The 24129-nt window shown below is 37.3% G+C and overlaps 1 protein-coding gene and 1 non-coding gene across 2 annotated transcripts in view; one reads left to right on the top strand and one right to left on the bottom strand.

Annotated features, from left to right (window-relative positions):
* LOC126268109 (uncharacterized) overlaps positions 1-19417 on the top strand; it is a 42841-nt gene extending 23424 nt beyond the window's left edge. Inside the window, exons 2-3 of the mRNA XM_049973622.1 lie at positions 2008-2552; positions 18396-19417. Of these exons, the coding sequence (XP_049829579.1) occupies positions 2008-2526 (519 nt within the window). The 3' untranslated portion in view covers positions 2527-2552; positions 18396-19417. The remainder of the gene's footprint in view (positions 1-2007; positions 2553-18395) is intronic.
* Trnas-cga (transfer RNA serine (anticodon CGA)) lies at positions 10327-10401 on the bottom strand. The gene has a single exon. It is a non-coding gene; the product is annotated as a tRNA-Ser (tRNA).
* Positions 19418-24129: the final 4712 nt, after the last annotated feature.

Here is a 24129-nt window from a genome sequence, read left to right as displayed (position 1 = left end):
GATTTTTTTCTTTTTGTTCTTTTTTTTACCCAAACACCCAAGAATTTGTATGAGCTGATCAATGCCAATTGTGATTCAATTGACACTGCAGTCAGAGAATATCAACATATTTCATATTGTGAATGGAAATTGTATCAGATCTGACTGAATATTTCTACAACCTTTTTCAGACAGTAATTAATAATATATAATTGGATCATTTGAAAAGAGTTTGAGGTTATTATTTATGTTATCTGCAAGCTCATTGACATATAGCATGAACAGCAAGAGTCTGAACACACTTCAGTGGGGGCACACCTGAAGTTACTTCTACAAATGTTGATGATTTTCCATCTGAGATACATGCTGTGTCCCTCCTGCCAATAAATCCTGAGTTCAACCACAAATTTTTGCTTGACACAACATATGATTGTACTTTAAATAATGAGCAAAGATATGGTACTGAGTCAAATACTTTTCGGAAGCTTGCACTTTCCTCACATGACGCACTGAAAGCTTTGGAAGTAGTCAGGTAGATGCTTCATTTCTTGATTCCCAAAAAGCATTTGACTCAGTATCACACCTAAACCTACTGTCAAAAGTAAAGTCATGTGGGGTATTAAGTGAAATTTGTGACTGAAATGAGGACTTTTTCGTAGGGAGGATGCAGCATGTTATTTTGAATCATCAGATATAGAAGTAAACTCAGATGTGCCCCATGGAAGTGTTTTGGGACTCTTGCTGTTTGTGAGGTAAAATAATGATCTTGCAGACAATATCAATAGTAATGTCAGACTTTTTGCAGATGTTGCAGTTATCTATAATGAAGTACTACCTGAAAGAAGGTGCACAAATATTTAGTTAGATCTCAATAAGATTTCAAAGTGGTGTAAAGATTGGCAACTCCACACATTTAAGTTCAGAAATGTAAAATCATGCACTTCACAAAATGAAAAAAGTGTAGTATCTAATGACTATAGTATCAATGAGTCACTTTTTGAATCGGCCAGCTTGTACAAATACATGGGTCTAACACTTCCCAGGAATATGTGATGGAACGATCACATAGGCTCAGTGATGGCTAAAGCAGGTGGTAAACTTCAGTTTATTGGTAGAATACTGGGGAATCACAATCAGTTTACAAAGGAGATTGCCTACTAATCACATGTGTGACCAGTTGTAGAATATTGCATGAGACCCAGACCAAATAGAACTAACAGGAAATACTGAATGTGTACAGAGAAGGCAACACGAATAGTCATAGGTTTATTCGATCTATGGGAGAGTGTCGATGAGATACTAAAGGAACTAAACTGGAGGACTCTGAAGATAGATGTAAACTATCCATAGAAAGTCTATTAACAAAGTTTCAAGCACTGTCATTAAATGATGATTCTAGGAAAAGATTACAATCTCCTACATATTGCTCCCATAAGATAAGGAGGATAAGACTGGAATAAATACTGCATGCGCAAAGGCATTCAAATAATCATTTTTGTTGTGCTCCACACATGAATGGAATGGGAAGAAACCCTAATAGCTGATACAGTGGAATGTACCATTTGATGTAGAAGTCAAGAAATATTCAGTAATCCTTACTGCCATGATCCGTAACCTAAGAAAAGAACAAGCTGGGTTTCCCATGGCCAATATTTTTTCAGCTTCCATGCTGGTAGCCATAGTGGAGGACATTCTGTCCAAGATACCTCATTATGTTTGAGATCATAATATGTTCCAAGATTTTATGACAGAGGGGTTTCAATGATATCAGACAATAGTTTTGTGTATAACTTCTGCTGCATTTCTTACACATGGGTGTGACTTGTGCTTTCTTCCAACTAGTGGACACACTCCTTTATTTCCTACAGACCTCACTTTCTTGATTGTCTCACTATTTATCCTTATATTGTTTCACAACTTGGATAATTCTTGTGTATCCATAACAAAGATACAGACTTTCCATTGGAAGCTGTTAGGTGAACATAGAGCCTATGGCACTCTTTAGCTAAAGTCAGTTTCTTGTTGCAGATGTCACTGTGCCTGTACCATAACGTGGGTCATGAGAAGAGGATGCAGTTACGCAGCCAGAGGCTACTTCTGGAGCGGGAGGCCTTAATCCGCCGGGCCATCGTCAACAGCTCATTGGAGAGATCTGAACAGGGTCCACCGTTCAAGTACAAGGAAAATGACGAGTATTTTGATTCGATCTCAGGGTCTGCAAGTGATGAATTTAGTCACCTGCACTTCCGTACAGTGGTGCGTCGTGAAGGCAAAATCTGTCACTCGTTTGTCCTGAGGCTGCACAATAATGATGGACATGAGGAAGAAGAAGAGGAGCTGATAAATGAGAAAGAAGAAGTCACAGAAGAGCACAGGGAGAAGAAAGATGAAGAACAGAAGGCAGTAATTTGTATGCAGGGGAGGAAAGGTGAAGAGAAAGAGGAAGCTGGAACAGATTGCAGCTTAGTTCCAGCAGACAGAACTGCTGAGCAGGAGGGGGAATCTAGCTGCAAAAATCTGCCACTGGGTGACAGCACTGCACGCTGAAGGGGATGCACCTGGCTCTAGACAGGGTATGTATTGTGTTCATTCAAAATTACATCTCAAATGTACTCTGTTTGTATTCTAATCATGGTCACACCTGATCCAGGGCAGGGGTGAGCATTTTTTGTTAAATGTATTTACATTTTTAAATATTAAAATATTCAAATTTCTCAACTAACTTTCAGAATATAAAGTAGAATTAAAACAAAAATTCTAAAAAATTACATGTAATATTTAACATAGGATAGTTTTAAGCTGCTTGCCTGGGAACTACCTACTTTGACTGGCTTGTGGCCCAAACAGCTGCTGAAAACATCCATCCACAAAAAGGTGGCCATTCACAGGCTGACCAACAACAAAGATGACATGTTTAATGAACCACAAACTAAAGGAAGTGAAGTATAACAATAAAATACCCCCAATAACAAAAAAGTTACAGAGAGTCTGACTTTCCCACACACATATGGAAAGAAAGAGCATTTCCCACACTCACATCCTTGTGTAATTACTGTCTGCAGGCCTGCCTTCAAAATTGTAGTGATAAGTGAAAAAGGGATAATGGTGAGAGCACACTTTGATTTTACATAATGCGAAGTGTGATGTCATAGAAAATTGAGAGGTTTTCTTGCTGTTATTCACATGAAACATGTATTACTAAAAATTTTGGATGAACCATTTTCAAATGGAGAACTTCTCTGAACTGTTATTTCTTGGCAGCTATGCTACAGCAATGTACTAAGAACTGACACAAATAATTATTAAATTAAAACATTTTATACATATTATTGCTGGTATCCTCAATAAAATGTAAAGTATTTGTGGCAAATCAAAGTTGGGATGAAAACAAATTATATTTGGCAGCAGGAGACATACAGAAACAAATTGTGACCTCAGCCAGAACAGAACCCTGAATCCACACCTGTTATAACTATTCTAGGTTAATCAATTTCTTGATCGATAACCCAGTGCAAGAGAATGCCCAGGATAGGGTTGCCAACTCTCCAGTATCATACAGGAACTTCTGTATTCTTCTGAATATTTGAGCATCTCCTGTCTCACATATTTCTGAAAATGACACATTAAAATTTAACCTTCCACATATTTTTCAAATCTCATTCCTGGAGAATTGTTGCAATATCAATTAATCGATACAGCATAGTATTATTGATACATTTACTACATTAATATTTAGGGAACACAGAACATAACACGGTGTTGCGAGGCATGTTGCAATTATCTTTTTTCTTACTCATAGTGCTCAATCCGAGTTATGCAAAATGGAAGAAACCAAAACTCTGCAGAAAAAAAGAGGAAAGTACTTCTGCTATATCAGAAGATATGGAAAGAAACTCATTTATAGGTTAATCCTGTAAAAGGAAACACTTCTAAAGCATATTGCACCCTTTGCAAGCGTGAATTCAGCATAGCACATAGTGGTAGTACAGACTGTCAGCAGCATGCCAACACTGAGGCCAACACTGAAGGACACAAAAGCAGAGTTAGGGGAAGTAAGACATCTAAGATACCCAGCTATTTTCAGTGCCTAAGTGATAGGCCAACTAGTGATGAATCTGACAAAGTTGCAGTGGGTGAGTTATAGTTTCTGTACTGTAAAGTGGGGCATAATCTAAGTTATATTAGCATGGACTGTGCAAATAAACTTGCAAATAATGTATTTATGGATTCAGATGTGACCAAAAAAGTACATTGTGGTAGGATGAAAGCAGAATCTATTTCAAAAAATGTATTAGCACCTAGAAGTGTAAGTGATTTCCTAGATTTGCTTAATGATCCAGAGAAGTGTAGCATCTTTTTTCTGTGGTTTCAAATGAGTCGAATTTCAAGAAGAGGAAAATATTTCCTGTAGTAGTCAGGTACTCTGAATCTTGTGTTGGCATCAGAAATGAACTATTAGATTTGGGGAACAAGCAGATGAGGGTGCTAGTGGTATTCATGCTTGAATCTCATTCATTAAATGTAAATAACATTTTGCCTTATAGTGCTGATAATGCTAGTGTCAATTATGATGAAATTATTGAATGAGAAAAATAACAAAATATTTAAATCAAACTGCACAATTTACATAATCCATAATGGTATTAAATTTGCTTCTGATGTCGTAGATGTAGACACAGAAATGATAGTTACTAAGATTTATGGACACTTTTCAGTGTCAGCAAAATAAACTAATACTAAACTCTTTCTGAACAGGCCATGAAGGCCCAATGGTGCTGACTGGCCGTGTCGTCCTCAGCCCACAGGCATCATTGGATGCAGATATGGAGGGGCATGTGGTCAGCACACCGCTCTCCTGGCCGTATGTCAGTTTATATGAGACTGGAGCCGCTACTTCTCAATCCAGTAGCTCCTCAGTTTGTCTCACAAGGGCTGAGTGAGCCCTGTTTGCCAACAGTGCCCAGTAGATTGAATGGTCAACCATCCAAGTGCAAGCCCAGCCCAACAGTGCTTAACTTCAGTGATCTGACGGGAACTGGTGTTACCACTGTGGCAAAGCTGTTGGCTGTCAGCTACATCCAGGAAAGAATTAAGATCTTTTTTAAATTTTGTTGGTACTGATTCGTGTGCAATTTTAAGACACATGCCTACTAGGTGGCTGTTCCTCACATCAGCTGTTGAAAGGCTAATAAAGAACTGGGAGCCAATAATAAGTTATTTTCAACACACAAATGAAACATCTAATGCTTCAAAATTGTATTTTAGTTATGAGGATCCAAGCAAAATGTTAATTCTGGACACATATCTTCAATTTGCTTTCTTACATTGGAAGCATTATTTTGGAAACCTCAAAATATCTAGAGATTTCAGATGTAACTATGGAGTCCTGTCGCATCATTGAAGCTTTGCCAAAGAAAATTTTGCAAAGAAAAGATGACTTGATTTTTGGAAGCAATACACACAAGATTTTAAATAGATTAGATCCTGTCAATCAGAAGAGAATTCAACATAATGTTGTTGAATTTTATGATACCTTTCACACTTACATTGTAAAAAATGTAAACATTTCTGACAATGCTATAATTCAGTCCTTGCTCCCACTGTCCCAAAAGAATTCAGTTAATTTTAATGATTTTATAACCTGATTACTCATATTCAGGTAGACATAAATGAGGATAACCTGTACAATGAAATTTCGGTCTTTGAAAAATATGTTGTTGTTGTTGTGGTCTTCAGTCCTGAGACTGGTTTGATGCAGCTCTCCATGCTACTCTATCCTGTGCAAGCTTCTTCATCTCCCAGTACCTAGTGCAACCTACATCCTTCTGAATCTGCTTAGTGTATTCATGTCTTGGTCTCCCTCTACGATTTTTACCCTCCATACTGCCCTCCAATACTAAATTGGTGATCCCTTGATGCCTAAGAACATGTCCTACGAACCGATCCCTTCTTGTGGTCAAGTTGTGCCACAAACTTCTCTTCTCCCCAATCCGATTCAATACTTCCTCATTAGTTATGTGATCTACCCATCTAATCTTCAGCATTATTCTGTAGCACCACATTTCGAAAGCTTCTATTCTCTTCTTGTCCAAACTATTTATCATCCATGTTTCACTTCCATACATGGCTACACTCCATACAAATACTTTCAGAAATGACTTCCTGACACTTAAATCTATACTCGCTGTTAACAAATTTCTCTTCTTCAGAAACGCTTTCCTTGCCATTGCCAGTCTACATTTTATATCCTCTCTACTTCGACCATCATCAGTTATTTTGCTCCCCAAATAGCAAAACTCCTTTACTACTTTAAGTGTCTCATTTCCTAATCTAATTCCCTCAGCATCACCCGACCTAATTCGACAACATTCCATTATCCTCGTTTTGCTTTTGTTGATGTTCATCTTGTCTCCTCCTTTCAAGACACTATCCATTCCATTCAGCTGCTCTTCCAAGTCCTTTGCTGTCTCTGACAGAATTACAATGTCATCGGCGAACCTCAAAGTTTTTATTTCTTCTCCATGGATTTTAATACTACTCCGAATTTTTCTTTTGTTTCCTTTACTGGTTGCTCAATATACAGGTTGAATAACGTTGGGGAGAGGCTACAACCCTGTCTCACTCCCTTCCCAACCACTGCTTCCCTTTCATGTCCCTCGACTCTTATAACTGCCATCTGGTTTCTGTACAAATTGTAAATAGCCTTTCGCTCCCTGTAACTTACCCCTGCCACCTTTAGAATTTGGAAGAGAGTATTCCAGTCAACATTGTCAAAAGCTTTCTCTAAGTCTACGAGTGCTAGAAACGTAGGTTTGCCTTTCCTTAATCTTTCTTCTAAGATAAGTCGTAAGGTCAGTATTGCCTCACGTGTTCCAACATTTCTACGGAATCCAAACTGATCTTCCCCGAGGTCGGCTTCTACTAGTTTTTCCATTTGTCTGTAAAGAATTCGTGTTAGTATTTTGCAGCTGTGGCTTATTAAACTGATTGTTCAGTAATTTTCACATCTGTCAACACCTGCTTTCTTTGGGATTGGAATTATTATATTCTTTTTGAAGTCTGAGGGTACTTCGCCTGTTTCATACATCTTGTTCACCATATGGTAGAGTTATGTCAGGACTGGCTCTCCCAAGGCCATCAGTAGTTCCAATGGAATGTTGTCTACTCTGGGGGCCTTGTTTCAGCTCAGGTCTTTCAGTGCTCTGTCAAACTCTTCACGCAGTATCGTATCTCCCATTTCATCTTCATCCACATCCTCTTCCATTTCCATAATATTGTCCTCAAGTACATCGCCCTTGTATAGACCCTCTATATACTCCTTCCACCTTTCTGCTTTCCCTTCTTTGATTCCATCTGAGCTCTTGATGTTCATACAAGTGGTTCTCTTTTCTCCAAAGGTCTCTTTAATTTTCCTTTAGGCAGTATCTATCTTACCCCTAGTGAGATAAGCCTCTACATCCTTACATTTGTCCTCTAGCCATCTCTGCTTAGCCATTTTGCACTTCCTGTCGATCTCATTTTTGAGACGTTTGTATTCCTTTTTGCCTGCTTCATTTACTGCATTTTTATATTTTCTCCTTTCATCAATCAAATTCAATATTTCTTCTGTTACCCAAGGATTTCTACTAGCCCTCGTCTTTTTACCTACTTGATTATCTGCTGCCTTCACTACTTCATCCCTCAAAGCTACCCATTCTTCTTCTACTGTATTTGTTTCCCCCATTCCTGTCAATTGTTCCCTCATGCTCTCCCTGAAACTCTGTACAACCTCTGGTTCTTTCAGTTTATCCAGGTCATATCTCCTTAAGTTCCCTCCTTTTTGCAGTTTCTTCAGTTTTAATATACAAGTCATAACCAATAGATTGTGGTCAGAGTCCACATCTGCCCCTGGAAATGTCCTACAATTTAAAACCTGATTCCTAAATCTCTGTCTTACCATTATATAATCTATCTGATACCTTTTAGTATATCCAGGGTTCTTCCATGCATACAAATGAAAAATATAATAAATACAAAAATTGCTACCAGTAGTAGCACAGTTGAAAAGTGGGTATCCATGATGACTGAGCCTGAGGCCAAAGGAATTATAGCCAAGATGATAAATACGATTCTTGGCTATTTTTCTCTGATGAATGGCAAATGGTCTGATGATAGGAACTGTTGCAATATAGATTTAATAAAAGCTGAACAACAAATAAGTGTTAATTTTTGTTACACCTGTGATGAACTTGTCCAATTTGCAAAGAATGATCGCAAACTTCAGACTGCTGTCAAAAGTGTGACCAATTGTGGTCTTGGTAAAAAATTCTGTAGACCTTCAGGCTATAATTGTTATGAAGAGGTTTTTTGGTTAGTCAGTGCAAAAAAACTGTTTTAAGATTTAAATAAATTGTATTTGGCATATTAATTTTGTCAGGTCCTAGTCTCCCTTATTTTGACAAAAAAAGGTGGCAACCCTAGCCCAGGATCTGACGTAGTGGGAGAAGCACAGGAGGGTGTTAGGGAGAGGGGAGAGGGGATGGATAGAGAGAGAGAGAGAGAGAGAGAGAGAGAGAGAGAGAGAGAGAGAGAGAGAGAGAGATACACATGTTAGTTTTGAGGTGAACGCCAAAATAAGTTTGAGGTTCCATGACAAATGGATCTATGGATCTAGTAGGAAGCAAAATTGCAACATGTATACAATCTGTTGAAAATTGCTCCATAAGCTTAGAGTTTTTATCATCAGTGAAGTGTCGCTCATGGGGTGAAAAAGTGAGAAATGATGTTAGAATGTGTCCAGCAAAACATATATGGTCTCATTCATGCTAATTTGCAAAAGTAAATTGCAATAATGTATTTTTGTGTGACTGTAATCATCTGTATAATGGTTGAGAGGCTGCCACAGAGATATGTAATGCTGAACTCGAACTAAATGTGAAAAATGAAGTATACAAAGACCTAAAAGCAGCTAGAAAGTACATTAAAATATTAGAGAACATGATTCAGCTTTTTACTGAACCTGCTGAAACATCAGTATTTCAGCAGTAACATCGTATACTGCCAACAGCATGGAAAATGAGGTAGGCTTAAATATTTGCTCTGATAGCCATGGATGCGGTCTAGTGGAAATTCTCAATAATCATCGTGACTTAAAAGCCTCCAGTAGTGTAAAACCAGGTGCTCCAATGCAGGAAATTATAAAGGACTTCCTAAAAGACAACAAAAAAAGCACAAATCATTATATCTTCTTAATTGGAGGTGCCAGTGACATGTACAGGAATGAGTTGTCTTGAATGCTGTGCACGACTTAAACAAATTTCTGGACAATACTAAGAAGCAGAATGTGATTGTCACTAGCATTCCATATAGACATAATCTCGTCCCACTTCATGTGTAAACCAGCTCACAGTTTCAGGAAATATGCAAAATGTATCCAAATACAAACTGTATACATTTTCTTAGAGGGAGTGCTTCATGAATCATGGGATACCCCTGAACAAAAAGGGCAATAAATTTTCGAGTGGGAAAATCAGTGAAATGTTGGAGGGACTCAACCAACCTTATGATAGCATGTCATTACCATCAGCTTCAACAGCCCATTCTTCCAAGCATAAACACTCATCAAATATTCCTTCCATTAAAGACACAAAAGGAGCTGTGCCCGAAACCCTATGTGAGGAAGGGCAAACTGTGATGAGCACCATACCTCTATTAGTTTTAAAGCAAGCATCGGCAGAATTGAAACTTCCTGGCAGATTAAAGCTGTGTGCCTGACCGAGACTCGAACTCGGGACCTTTGCCTTTCGCGGGCAAGTGCTCTACCAACTGAGCTACCGAAGCACGAGTCACGCCCGGTACCCACAGCTTTACTTCTGCCAGTACCTCGTCTCCTACCTTCCAAACTTTACAGAAGCTCTCCTGCGAGACATGCAGAACTAGCACTCCTGAAAGAAAGGATATTGCGGAGACATGGCTTAGCCACAGCCTGGGGGATGTTTCCAGAATGAGATTTTCACTCTGCAGCGGAGTGTGCGCTGATATGAAACTTCCTGGCAGATTAAAACTGTGTGCCCGACCGAGACTCGAACTCGGGACCTTTGCCTTTCGCAGGCAAGTGCTCTACCAACTGAGCTACCGAAGCACGACTCACGCCCGGTAACCACAGCTTTAGTTCTGCCAGTACCTCGTCTCCTACCTTCCAAACTTTACAGAAGCTCTCCTGCGAGAGATGCAGAACTAGCACTCCTGAAAGAAAGGATATTGCGGAGACATGGCTTAGACACAGCCTGGGGGATGTTTCCAGAATGAGATTTTCACTCTGCAGTGGAGTGTGCGCTGATATGAAACTTCCTGGCAGATTAAAACTGTGTGCCCGACCGAGACTCGAACTCGGGACCTTTGCCTTTCGCGGGCAAGTGCTCTACCAACTGAGCTACCGAAGCACGACTCACGCCCGGTACCCACAGCTTTACTTCTGCCAGTACCTCGTCTCCTACCTTCCAAACTTTACAGCAAGAGCAACAAAACCATCTTTAGCAACAGGAGAAGAATCCACAACAGCAGCAGATTCAACTCCAACATTAGAAAAACCAGCACTCTCAACTAAAAAACTTCAGACAGCACACAGAAGCCAGTACCTCCATCCCATGTAAATGATTTTTTAGTGGAAACCAGAAAGAGAAGGAAGCCCACAAGAGAAACAGAGATATGACCTTATTTAATTTGGAAAAGCACAGTAATCTGCAACACGGTATTTACGACTTTAAATAAAATAATCCACCAACATGTACAGGGCCTGAGAAATAAATATCAACAATTAGAGGTGTTTGTAAATGAAAGTGTGCCTGACGTGCTTGCTATTAGTTAACACTTGTTATCTGATACCAAATTAGAACTTTTTAAACCTCTAAACATGGTACTACATAGAAGTGCATGATAAGTCACCTGATTGAATTTTTATCCTACAAGTATACTATTGGGGCAATACCTTTTAAATTGTGTGCTCAACTTCGTGCACTTCATAGAAATTATGCCAGATGTCACTGTGAGTTCATTGCTTCCATTGTGAGTCCACCATTTCAGTGTGCTGCGATGATGGACAAAGAATGATTGACCATCACACAAAAGACGAAGATTGTGTTACCTTTCACAGTGATGAACAGTGTTACATTGACACAGAGAAGGTTTTGTGCTCATTTCAGCACAGGGCAGGCTCCCAGCCCACAGGCAATATGCAGATTACATAAAAAATTTGAAGGTACTGGATCTGTTTTGGACTGTCAGAGGCCACATGCACATACCGTATGTTTGCCACAAAACATTGAAGCAGTTTGAGTGTCTCTGATTTGTAGTCCAAGCAAATCAACAAGAGAGTCAGTGCAAAGTTGGGAATTTCACACCAATCTGTACAAAGAATTATCCAATCTGACCTTCGCTTGTATCCATATAAGATGACTGTGGCACATAAGCTAACTGCAAGAGGTAAGGAGCGGAGACTGCAGATTGCAAAGTGGACAATCAGGCAAGACCAAGAGGCAGTGCTACACAACACATGGTTTTATGATGAAGCTTATTTTTACGCGAATGGCATTGTGAATGAACAGAGCATTCGGTTCTAGGTACATGAACATCCAAGAATAATCCACATGAAAGACACCTATGGGGACAAAGTGGGTGTGTGGGTCACAACGTCAAACTATGGAATCATCTGTTTGTTCTTCTTCAATGCTACAGTAACCGGTGAACGCTATTTTCACATGCTGCAAAACCAGTTCTTTCCTCAACTCATGGCCTCATGTCATCCATTGCAGACACAACAGTCCTTGCAGGATGGAGCATGTCCCCATACTGCCAATGAAGTACTTGATTTCCTACATGAAAGTCTTGGCCTTAGGGTATTGTCATACAGATTTCCAGAATGTTACCTAGGAGGAGGAATGTGGCTGCCCCACAGCCCAGACATTAAACCATGTGACTCCTTCCTTTGGGGGTTCCTTAAAGAGAAAGTGTACCACAGAAAACCCAAAAATGCACTACAACTTAGGGTCATCATTGTGGAGTTATGCTGCACCATTCCAGAAAATTTGTGTCGGAGAGTCGTCAGAAATGCATGTGTGCGACTTGAAGAAGTTGTAAACCAAAATGCCAGTCATATTGAACTTGTGATTCATTAGGTTGTATTTCCAAGCTGTATCTTTTACTTTTACATCAATAAATTACAAATCTTGTCAACAACAAATGTATTATTCATGGAATAAATCAGGTGACTTATCATGCACCACCCTGTAGCTCACAAGTTTTGCAGATCTTCCATCAGAGGTGGGTGTGTGTGTGTCAGTGTATGTAAAAAGCACATTTTATTTTAATCTTGTAAATGCAAGTAAATATTCATTAAAAGGGACAATTGTGCAGCACGTATAAAGACACCAAATGATGAAATTTATGTTATATATTTATATAGACCACCAGGTTCCTACACACAGTTGCTATAGATATATTAGGATGAATACAGACCAAAATATAATTAATTTGAATAACATGGTAAGCAATGTAGATTGGACCAGTATTATAATGACACATTGTGGTCTTCACGGGTTTCTGTTAGATCACATTGTGCAATTCCACAATATTTCCTCGGAGCAGTAATGACACATTGTGGTCTTCATGGGTTTCTGTTAGATCACATTGTGCAATTCCACAATATTTCCTCGGAGCAACTGTCCGACTGTTTCAGGTGGTTCAATCTTGCTGGTGGCTAGGTATCCACCCATCAATGCCCTGTTTCTAGAACATGCATACAAAGAATGCACAGGTGTGGAAATCACGCATGCACAATGATTTGCAGTTAGATGGTGCCATATTCAAACTCCCTATCCCGAAAATCACAAAGTGACTCTCCTGCATGTGAGCAGTACACTGCATTTGCCAACAGTGCGGCCATACATTACTAACTGATGGCCATACTAGACCAATGTTATGACGAGCCTGTTATCGAAGAATCTTGATTTTCATGTCGTAATTTAATAGCAACCAGTGTAGGCTTCGAAGCTGAGCTCAGTTGAACTCCTGTATCCATGTTGATGAGATTATTAGCTGTACGGATATATATTGCTTCCTTAATGACGCAACCCCAGAAAGATGATGCCAGGGATAAAACTTCCGTCTTTTCATAAATCATCTGATGTCGTGTATTCAGACAGTGTTCTGAAATTGCCGACTTTTCTAGATGACAAAGGCATGTATGACGTTGATCTTCATCACAGTGTTTTTGTACTGTGCAGCATGTATGGCCTATACATGCTGACCCACATTGGCAAGGAATCTTGTACACAACACATTTCCTCAGGCCAAGGTCATCCTTAACCAAACCCAACAGGTTTCTCAGTTTAGCAGATGGTTGAAAGACACTCTTAATTTCACATCTTCTGAGGACTCTTCTGATTCTTGATGACATTGCACCAAAATATGGCAGAAAGGCCAAAGTGTTGGGTGTCTTTGTATCTTTATTCTGCTCCACAGATTGAACTCCTGGGTCTGAATCCATTACATATCTCTCTCTCAGAATAGCCATTTTGTCAGAACACTGTCTTCAAATATTGTATTTCACTCAACAGACTTTCAGGATCAGATACCATGTGTGCTCTATGTACTAATGTACATAATGCACTACCACATTGTCCAGGATGATGGCAGCTTGTGGCCGGCAGATATAGATCAGTATGCATTGGCTTGCGGTAGACACTGTGTCCCAAGGTTCCATCTGCTTTCCTTCATACCAAAACATCAAGGAAAGGTAAAGTACCATGTTTTTCCACTTCCACCATGAAGTTTATATTCAGAAGAAGCGAATTCAGATGCTTAAGAAATGTAGGTAGAGTATCAAGTCCATGTGTCACTATTGGGACCTCTCGCAGGCAAGTGCGACCATCACATTCAAAACTCTGAAGATTTCATAGGTCACCTGAAAACTCTTAGATTGAAATCATTGGATCTCTTAGTAAGTTTTGATGTTATGTTTTTATTTACAAAGTGCCTTTGCAGGACTCTTCGGAGCTCATTAGTAACAAGTTTGAGGGGGACATAGTAGCATTATATAAACATGTGCTTACTTCAACATACTTCTTATTTCATGACCAAAATTTTGAACAAGTGGACAGTGTCACCATGGGAAGCCCTCTGTCCCCTTTGGTGGCCACGTATTTTATGGAGGACTTTGAAGATAAAGCACTACAGTCAGCCACTCACAAACCCTCTTGTTTTCTGCAGTATGTGGATGATACATTTTTGGTGTGGCCACATGGAGTTGATGCTCTACGTACATTTCTTCAGCATCTGAATTCACTCCATCCTAATATTAACTTCACAGTGGAAGTGGAAAAAGATGGTTCTATACCTTTTCTTGATGTTTTGGTATGAAGGAAAGCAGATGGAACCTTGGGACACAGTGTCTACCGCAAGCCAATGCATACTGATCTATATCTGCAGGTCACAAGCTGCCATCATCCTGCACAATGTGGTAGTGTATTTCAATTTTGAGGCAAATATATTTTGCACTATTTGAATCTCATCTAAGCTATGGGATAGAGGTATGGCAATTGAGTGACAAAGTTAATATGAAAAATGTACTTATCCCACAAAATAAGGCACATAAAATTAAGGGAAAGAAATGTGCCAGGGACTCCTGCAGAAACTTGCTTAAAGAATTTAAAATACTAACCATTCATAACCTGTACACACTTAAGATGATTTTTATGGAAGTAAACATTAACATAACACTTAATAAAGAAACACATGAACACAACACTAAAGGGAGAGAGAGAGACCACACAACATCTCTCACAGAACAACACTTTATGAGAAAGGCCCTCACTATGCATACAGGCATAAAACTACTGAATTGCTTCCATCCTAATATCTCCAAATTGCCCATTGTAGAACTTAAAAAAATTAAAATTATGGCTACTAAACAATCCTGTGTATTCAATAGATGACTTTCTAGATTTAGTACACTTGTGTGATGGAAGACATCTACCTAAAAATATATGACACTCAGATCTAAGACTGTGTTACAAACTGTAAATACTTGAATCTCAGATTTGAAGACTGTATCATAAACTGTAAATTCCTTAATCAATGTATTGCAATAGCAAATTGGTTTTATGTGTAGTCCATATATGTTACATTGTTCACTCAACTAAATTTAGAAACAGTGTAGATAATAATGCCAGACAATAATATATAACTGTGGTAAGTAAGACTCTGACTTATCCAGGAGACTGGAACGAAGAAAACTTTTTTTTTTTTGTAATCAGTTAATGTTGGATCAAAATAAATAATGCTACAAGCCAACAAACATTACATATTTAGCTTCAGTCAAACATTTTTATGCTATTGGTGTGGTGATTTGACTGTTTTGTTATTTTGACTAGGAGCATTTAGACTGAATATAATATCTTCTGTTTTACTGTCATTTTTCTGCAGTACGTACACCTGAAACTAAGTGGTACATCTCTCCAACACTACCACCATAATGTGGTGCACATTTCAAAGATTGGTGTCAGATGAGATGACTGTTGTGTCACCTCAGTAGTTCTCATTACAGGACTGTGGGTACATAATCTGTATCAATACTGTACAACAAAGATCCAAGAGCAGATCATGTGAAATTGGGTGAAATCTGTGCTTGTGGCTGTAATTATACTTATGAAATTGATTTCTTGCTACTCATGCTTTACAAGGAATGATTTTATAAGTGGAAGACAATCTCAGTTTTCATTATTTATTTTCCTGATTCACTAAATTGCGTTGGTCATAGAGGATTGTCTTCTACTCCATAGTGGCAAAGTTTTCTGATGAAAATATTGTAGGGCACCATAACAAACGTGTTCCTTAGATCCAATGTTGTTGCAAAAATCATTTATTATTATTGGAAACATTTGTGCACCTTAGTTATCATGCTTTCAACTGCTTGGACTGTAGAAAGGCTGGACCAGAACTAGTATTATAAGCAGCTAAGTATATCATTAGATTCAAATATTGGTTTACCTATTCATGCACACAGTATTATATTATTTTTGGTACTGCAGGTGTAAGTGATGTAGGTCAATAATTATCTGTAGGTGCTACACCTCCTTTCTTGTGAACTAGTTTAACTACAGATATTTTCAAACATTCTGGAGATGTGCCTTCATTTAAAATCTTATTAATTGTTTTAGCCAATTTGATTACAATACCTTTTGAGGTATTTAGTAACATACTCTGAGAGGTCATAATAGTCCTCTAGTGTTACTGAGCTTAGCTACTGATCATCTTCTCTGTCATTAGTCTTGTGAAAATCAAAAAGCTGTTACAGTAGTGACTAGTTTCTTTCACAGCAGCTATGGATACTGTTTTTGTCTTTTACTGTCATAGAGAATTAGTACTTGTGGCTGTAACTATGTTTCTGAAACTGAAATGCTAATATTATTAATGTTTTACAGGCTTAGGTCCTGAATTATAGTGGCCAATATTACTCCACACCTCTTTTAAAATTTTAATTTTCTTTGTTTGAACACACTTCTAAATTGTACTTTTTCCTGTTGTTCTTATCGTTTTTGCATAAAAATGCTTTAGTTTAAATACTGGTGATTATTTTTAGAAAATGTATTACAGATTATTCACAGAAATAGAGAAACAGTTAAATTTCCTTAAAGTTTCTATATGCAGGGATAGAGAGAAATTAAATACATCATTCTAAAAATTGCTGTAAATGTATTCCATAATGAAAGGTTCCTTTAACAAAAAGTCTAGTTTGTGGACATGCAAATTTATGTTTTGATGAAGGTAATATTTTTTCAGAGGTTCTCTCACATTTGTAAGTACTGCATGGAAGTAGAATATCTGATTACCTGTACCATTTCTTCAATTTTATTCCTCCAGTAAGTCCTCAAATCTTTCTTTGCACCACAAAATTCTTTGTATTCAGGCATGTAATGACCTTTAGAGAATAGCATAAAAATTACATAAAAAGAAGACCACACACGTACAATTTTCAAGACAACTTTTGTGCCAACAGTTTCCTTGAAAATTCATTAATCAGCAGCTCCTTCCAAACATTTTTAGTATTTGCATCCAAACTGAGATCATTCTAGAATAAAATATTAATGTTTTGTGCTGTCTTCTGCTCAAGTGTATCTGTCAGAACACTACATTTTTGATATTGTTCTCATTATTTCATTTGTACCAAAGTAAAGGTAATGGTAACTATTCACCATATCATCAAGTCATTGAGCAATTGACATGCACATAAACAAGACTGAAAATATTTCTGGGCTCTCTGGCAGTGTCCTTATTTGGTGCTAACTAATATAAAAGAAACAAACAGACACATTCTTGGCTGCATTGCCCTGACACTGGAGAGTCAGGCCAGTTCAGTTGGCTGAGAAAATGTAGCTGTGTGTATGTGTGTGTTGTCTGTGATGGGTTGGTTCTGTATACTACTTGAAAGTTTTTACTAATGTGCCTATGAGCATACATCACTCCACACCAAATAGAAGAAATAGACAACAGACCAGTATAAGTTGAATGTTTCTTCTGTGAATGTTTGCCAAATAGTGATCTAACCTCATATAGGTATGTATTTCATATTGAATTTTCCATTCATGTACAAATTTTATATTACTGATTTATTTGGTAGTTCTTAATGTCTTTCAACAGTTATGTTGATTGCTGTTATAAACTGAAAACAGCTGTGACATTAATGTTTGACTTGAAGTCATCACTAAACAATAGAAATAACAATAGTTACATCACAGAACTTCACAGTATGCCACATTTAATGACCTACTTGGATAGACATAAAAAAATAAAAACATCTACTCACCAGTGGTGGCAGAACACACACATAAAAGAAGTTCATAATTAGGAAAGCTTTCAGAGCCAGTGGCACCTTCTTCAGGCAGAACGGTTGAAGGGGAAGGAAAAGGGGTGAAGGAAAAGGACTGTAGAGGTCTAGGTAATTTAGTGCATGAGATGAGAAGGAAAGACTGATTGTTGGGGACTGGACTTTCCCCAAACCTATTCCTTTCCCTAGACCTCTCCAGTCCTTTTCCTTCACCCCTCTTCCTTCGCTTCAGCCTGAAGAAGGAGCTACTGGCTCCAAAAGCTTGCCTTATTATAACTTTCTTCTATGTGTGTGTTCTGGCAGTGCTTGGTGAGTAGATTTTGTATCTGTCCAATAAAACTATTTTGTCAAAAATTGATTGTTTTCATTGCTATATTTAATGACCTGGTTTTCATAATGTTTAGTTAATCTTCTCTTGTAGTTAAATGACACTGAAGTGTTGTCTGTGTCAGTTGTGGGTTTATTTTGTTACTAGTTTTGATTACATATTTTGGAAGTATCATGGTACTTTCTCTCTTTCTAATTTGTAACAGTAGTTTGTTTTACAATGTTTCAGATTTTTGAATCAAATCAACATTATCCATGATGAAAACTCCCATACGATAGATGATGGTAACAGTATGTGGAATGGACTCCATGTGTGAACATGACAACCTTGTTGCATCAATCTCATCAAGGAGAGCTATCAGACGTATGGAAAAAATACATGATGGTGTGCCTAAGGAGGCAAAAATGTATCATAAATGATTTAATTTGAACAATTTCATGATGTTGATGACAATAAATGTATCTATTATTTTTTGTATGCATGTAAGGAAAGATGTCATTGATACAAAGTCACCTGGTGGGGGAGACTGTACCCTATATGATTTTCTATGACTGTCATAGAATGACTTTCGCTTTTTACTGTCTACTTTGTTTCATCATCATTGTCATATACTATATAGTTTTACTGAATTTAGTACATCCATAAACATAAATGTTTTATTGATGTGAAAACATCATCTCTCTGAAGCCAAATGCTTTTCATGTTAATTCTTCCACTTGTTGGTCAAACTTGTTTTCCTTATCTTTTTTTCATTTATTGATTATGTTGCATAAATAAAAAAATGATAATTTTCTAAGACACTGATTAGTCGAGGAATATGTACCACCATATATTCCTTATTAAAAACTAGATTTATTTAGTTAATCAAATCTTATATGTACAAGATCTATGAAGATTTTGGACAAACTTAAAATTTTTAGAACTGAGCTTCATGAACTGTAAGCCATAGATTACACAACAATGATGAACAGGTTAGATTATTTGTGATAACACACTAATAACTGAGCACAGCATAGTTCATCAGACTAGATCACATTTAAGAAACTTAGTCAACTGCACATGAGCAATATTAAATATGAAAAATAAAACACAAAAACATAACAGCACAATTCAGATCAATTATACACTATTACAAAAATTTATATACATACTATAGTACAACCACACTGTAGACTAAGAGTGCAAGAACATTTAGGTCAAGTTCAGTGTTGATATTCATCAACCCCCAAATAAAATGAATGCTTAAGTAAGATATTTTTTTCTTTATTCCTAAATGCATTTCTACTGTCTGTAATCAATATAAGTATTTTATTGTAGAGCACACTGCTCATATTTCTAACACCAAGCAAATTTTTGGTCAGTCTTTAACTGTTTAGGTGAATGTATGTACTAGTAGGAGTATTATGATCATGAATAGATTTATTTGTCTGAAACAAATGCAAATTCTTATTAAAAAAAGTTACAGTTTTTATATATTAATGCAGGGAACTGGCAGTATTTTCAGTTCCCTGATAATAGGGCCAGTGGAGGTATGAGGAGATGACATCTGTCTCATTATCTTCAAGAGCCTCTTCTGCATTACAAGAATTTCTCCAAATACTGATCCCCACAATGGAATACCACATGAGAGAACTGAGTGTATTAAACCAAAAAGTGTTTTTAGGATGGAGGTATCACATGACTGACAAAGAATATGAAAAGCATAGCACATATAATCATTTTCTTTAGTAGCTATTCTCTGTGAATATTCCACTGTAAGTTATTGTCTATCCACACACCAAGAAATTTGATCTCATTGACTTGCTCTATTGTTTCATTGTCAATTAGTATGGGCTCCATGTAGGCAGGTTAAGTTTTGGAGGCACTGAAAAGTATATGAGCAGTTTTGCTTTTGTTTAATAGTAATTTGTTTTTGTGTACACAAAAAATTAGTCCGGTGATAGAATCTGCTATTACATTCTTAACAACCTGGAGAGACGGACTGTGAAAAAGGAGATTTGTGTCACCCGCAAACAATGTAAGTAAGGCATTAGGCAGATTCTGAGGCAAGTCATTGATAAATATCGGGAAAAGTAAAAGCCCTGGACTGAACTTTGAGGGACACTACACCTAATCATAGTTTCACTGGATAGAGCTCTAATGCTATCTTTGTCTGAGAATTCAACCACGTGCCTCCTGTTAATGAGGTTTGACTGAAACCACATATTACAAATGTCTCTAATGCCAATAAATTCTACTTCTTCTAGCAGCAGAGAGTGACTGACTTAGTCCAAGGGTTTAGTCAGGTCTACAAAAAGACCAGAGACAGAATGTTTAACATTAAAAACACTTAGAGCTTGATCAGTAAAGGAAAATAATGCTTCATTTATGGACCTGTTCTAGCAAAAACCAAACTAATGTTCTTTGAGTAGGCAATATTTATCAGAGAATGAAAGTACATAGGAACACATTACTTTTCTAGGATCTTTGGTATGGCAGAAAGAAGGGAGATTGTGAAATTTAAAATTTCCCCAACAAATTAACATTAAAAGAGATTTTGGGATTGCAGCTGGTCATCATAAACTTAACTCCATGTTATTTCAGGTGGCCAACTGCCAGTCATTTTCAGATGAGTCATCAAAGACTAACAAAGACGTTCTCTGCTCCACGTTATATATTTATTGATCAATCACTGTTCTGTTTGAAGAGATTTTGGGATTGTAGCTGGTAGTTGTAAACTTCACTCCACGATATTTCGATTGGACACCTGCCAGTTGTCTTCAGGTGGGCCATCAAAGAGAGACAAAGACATTCTATGCGCCACCTTATATATTTATTGACCAATCTCTATTCTGTTTGAAAAGATTTTGGGATTGCATGCAGTTGTTTTAAACTTCACTTCATGGTATTTCAACTGTGTGTCTGACAGTCATATTCAGGTGAACCATCAGAGACATTGTCTGCTCCTCCTCTTAAACAAAGCAATAACTTCAGCAGTTTTGAAAGCAACTGGGAAAGAGTCTGTAATTAGGGAACTGTTAATTAGAGAATTATAATTTCTAGAGCAATATTTTTTAACAAAACAACAGACTTGCCATCAATGCAAGATGAATATTAGTCACTAAATAATAATCTGTTGGTCAGTTTCTCTTTGTTTGAAGAGCACTGCTGTCTGTTTGTAAAGTTTTAATACAGGGCATTAAATGTATCATGTCCACATTTAAAATGGCCTTAAGTGAATATTTGTTTCAACAGAGACAAAAACTCTGTTTCCTACTTATGCCATTCAGCTGCAATCTGCCAGAAAGTGAATATATCACAGAACTTTTACTAAATTAATAATGTACAAAACATGCTGGCCATTTACTTGTTTTCATTTTATTACACACAAATCATACTATTACACACTTATTAATTCGTTTAAGGAGCAGAAATGATAAGCATATGTAATTTCAGTTTGTGTTTGAAGTTCATTTTATCATCCATTAAGTTGTTTATATCAGTGTGCAGGTGGTCAAGGATATGAATACCTCACCCCTATCTGTGACACACAAAGGCTGACTTATGGATAGAGTAAATAATTTCTCCTTCTAGTATTATATTTGTGAATGTGACTATTGTTTTTAAACATTGATGGACTGTTGACAACAAACTTCATAAGGATATACATGGACTGTGACACTGTTGTCAGTACACCTGACTGTTTAACGAGCTATCTACAAGAGGTCCTAGAGTGCACACCACATCTTATCCTTATGACATGATTCTGTGTAACAAACACTTTTTGCCTCAATGAGAAGTTACCCAGAATAAGATGCTATATTACATTAATGTATGAAAATAGGAAAAGTAAGTCAATTTTGTACATTTTTGTCTCCAAAATCTGATATTATCCATAACACAAAAGTTGCAGAGCTAAGACATTTAAGATGATCTGTAAATCTATAATGTATGACTTCCAGTTAAAATTCTTATCAGTATAAACAGTTTAGAATGCTCTGTTTCATTTATTAATTTGTCCTCGAGTATTAATTATAATTGTGTGGTCAGGATTTGTGCTGTACTAAATTGCATATATTATCTTTTATCCAAATTCAGTGACAGTCAGTTTGGAGAGGCACAGTTATTACAAGAATGGACAGCTTTGTCACAATGAAAATTATTTACGACAGCAGAATAAAGATTTACAAATCTAAAACTGGAGTATTTAAATTATTGGCAAAATGGATTGTTTCAAAGAAACTTGCTTAAAGTATGCTACATTTTATGGGAATTCTCAATTTCCTGCCATAGGTCCTTAGGCATTACACTGGTGGCTTTTCTGCAAGAATTCACAAATACACTTTTGACCCTAACCAAGAATGAACAGTTTAAATGAAAATTATTTTTATGATTTCTTGCATCCTTGTGTATTTCACAGTTAATCTGAAGGCACTATCAAAGAAGATACCCGTAATGATATTCCCTTGGCAGTGAAACAGCATGTTTCTACTCATTTTTTGTGCATACTCTATGAGGATTTTGTAAATGAAATTGCGGCAACTATCGACTAAAAACATTACCTCTGCTATTTGACTTCCATTCTCTTTGACCAATGTTGTTTGCTTTACTTCTGTTTGTGGGTTTTTGCATGCTTGTTCACTGTGTTGTTTTCTCAAGTGAACAAAAGTGTTTTATGATTAATTAAATTTGGTGAGTTCTGACTTCCTCATAACATGACCAAGGAACAGAGTTTGCTACAAATTTAAAGACATGGCACATCAGAGCTTGAAGAAGGATACAGGCCTTGGGAAACAGTTTGCTGTTAAGTGCACTACTAGAGAACACCTTCAGGGTGACTTAAGGTTTCAGCTCACCACAGACTGAAACTACTGCTTTCAAACTCCACACCAGCTGTGCATTGAACATGTGTTGTCTTAAGTATGAAAACTGATTTGATGTAGCTCTCCATGCTAGTCTAACCTGCACAAGCTTTTTCATCCCTTTATAAATACTGCAGCCTACAGCCAGTCGAACCTGCTAACTGTAATCAAGTCTTGATCTCTCTTTACAGCTTTTACCTTAAACACTTCTCTCCATTATCAAATTTACAATTTATTTATGCCTAAAAATGTGTCCTATCAGCTGATGCCTTCTTCTAGTCAAGTTACACTACAATTATTTTCTTCTTCTCCAATTCGATTCAGCAGCTCTCTCTTTTAATCCTACCTGATGAATCGATAGATGAAGGGATAAACTACACATATGTCCAGCAAGGTTGCTGAGCAAGGCACAGAATGATACATCCTTCAGCACCAGGTCATGCGGTTCAACAACAGTGGCAGATTTGAGGTCTACAATGGACCATCTTGGCCTCACTTGCCTTAACTCCCTGATGTGTACTACATGGTCTCCAGTCAACTCTTTTGTGATAGCCTTGCAATACTTAGCTATTTTCTGGACATTGATTTGTACTTTGTATTCTCTGCTGTTGATATTTAACTTACACTGTTTTCCTAAAGTGGTGCTATCTCATTCTCTTTCTGAGTGCACATCATGCCTTCTGTAAGTGAAGTAATGGAATGTTCAAGCACCGAATGAATGGTTTGTATTTGAGTTCTCCCAGTTGGCTGAACTTAGAGTATTCTCCAGCAGTTATTCAGTAAATGCCCAGAGTACTTAAATGATCAAGAGGCATTCACCTCCAGAACTCTTTGTTACTGTTGAGTTCAAGAAAAGTCAGCCTATATTGTACTATGTGATTTATTTATATTTAACTGGTGTTCAATAAAACCTGTGTTGTTGAAGAAGCACATATACAGTAACTATTTTATTAGTTATTTAATATACCCATTTAATCTTCAGCATTCATATGTAACACCACATTTCATAAGCTTATATTCTCTTCTTGACTGAACTATTTATTGTAGTGTGGGATTTGGGTGGAGTGTCAATTGGGCTAAGGCTTGTACAGGTGTAGGCTTAATTTTACAGTTTTATTGAA

This window comes from Schistocerca gregaria, chromosome 4 (assembly GCF_023897955.1).
Source record: "Schistocerca gregaria isolate iqSchGreg1 chromosome 4, iqSchGreg1.2, whole genome shotgun sequence".
Classification (NCBI taxonomy): domain Eukaryota; kingdom Metazoa; phylum Arthropoda; class Insecta; order Orthoptera; family Acrididae; genus Schistocerca; species Schistocerca gregaria.
The sequence above is the reverse complement of the archived record's forward strand: the minus strand, read 5'-3'. Positions and strand labels throughout refer to the sequence as shown.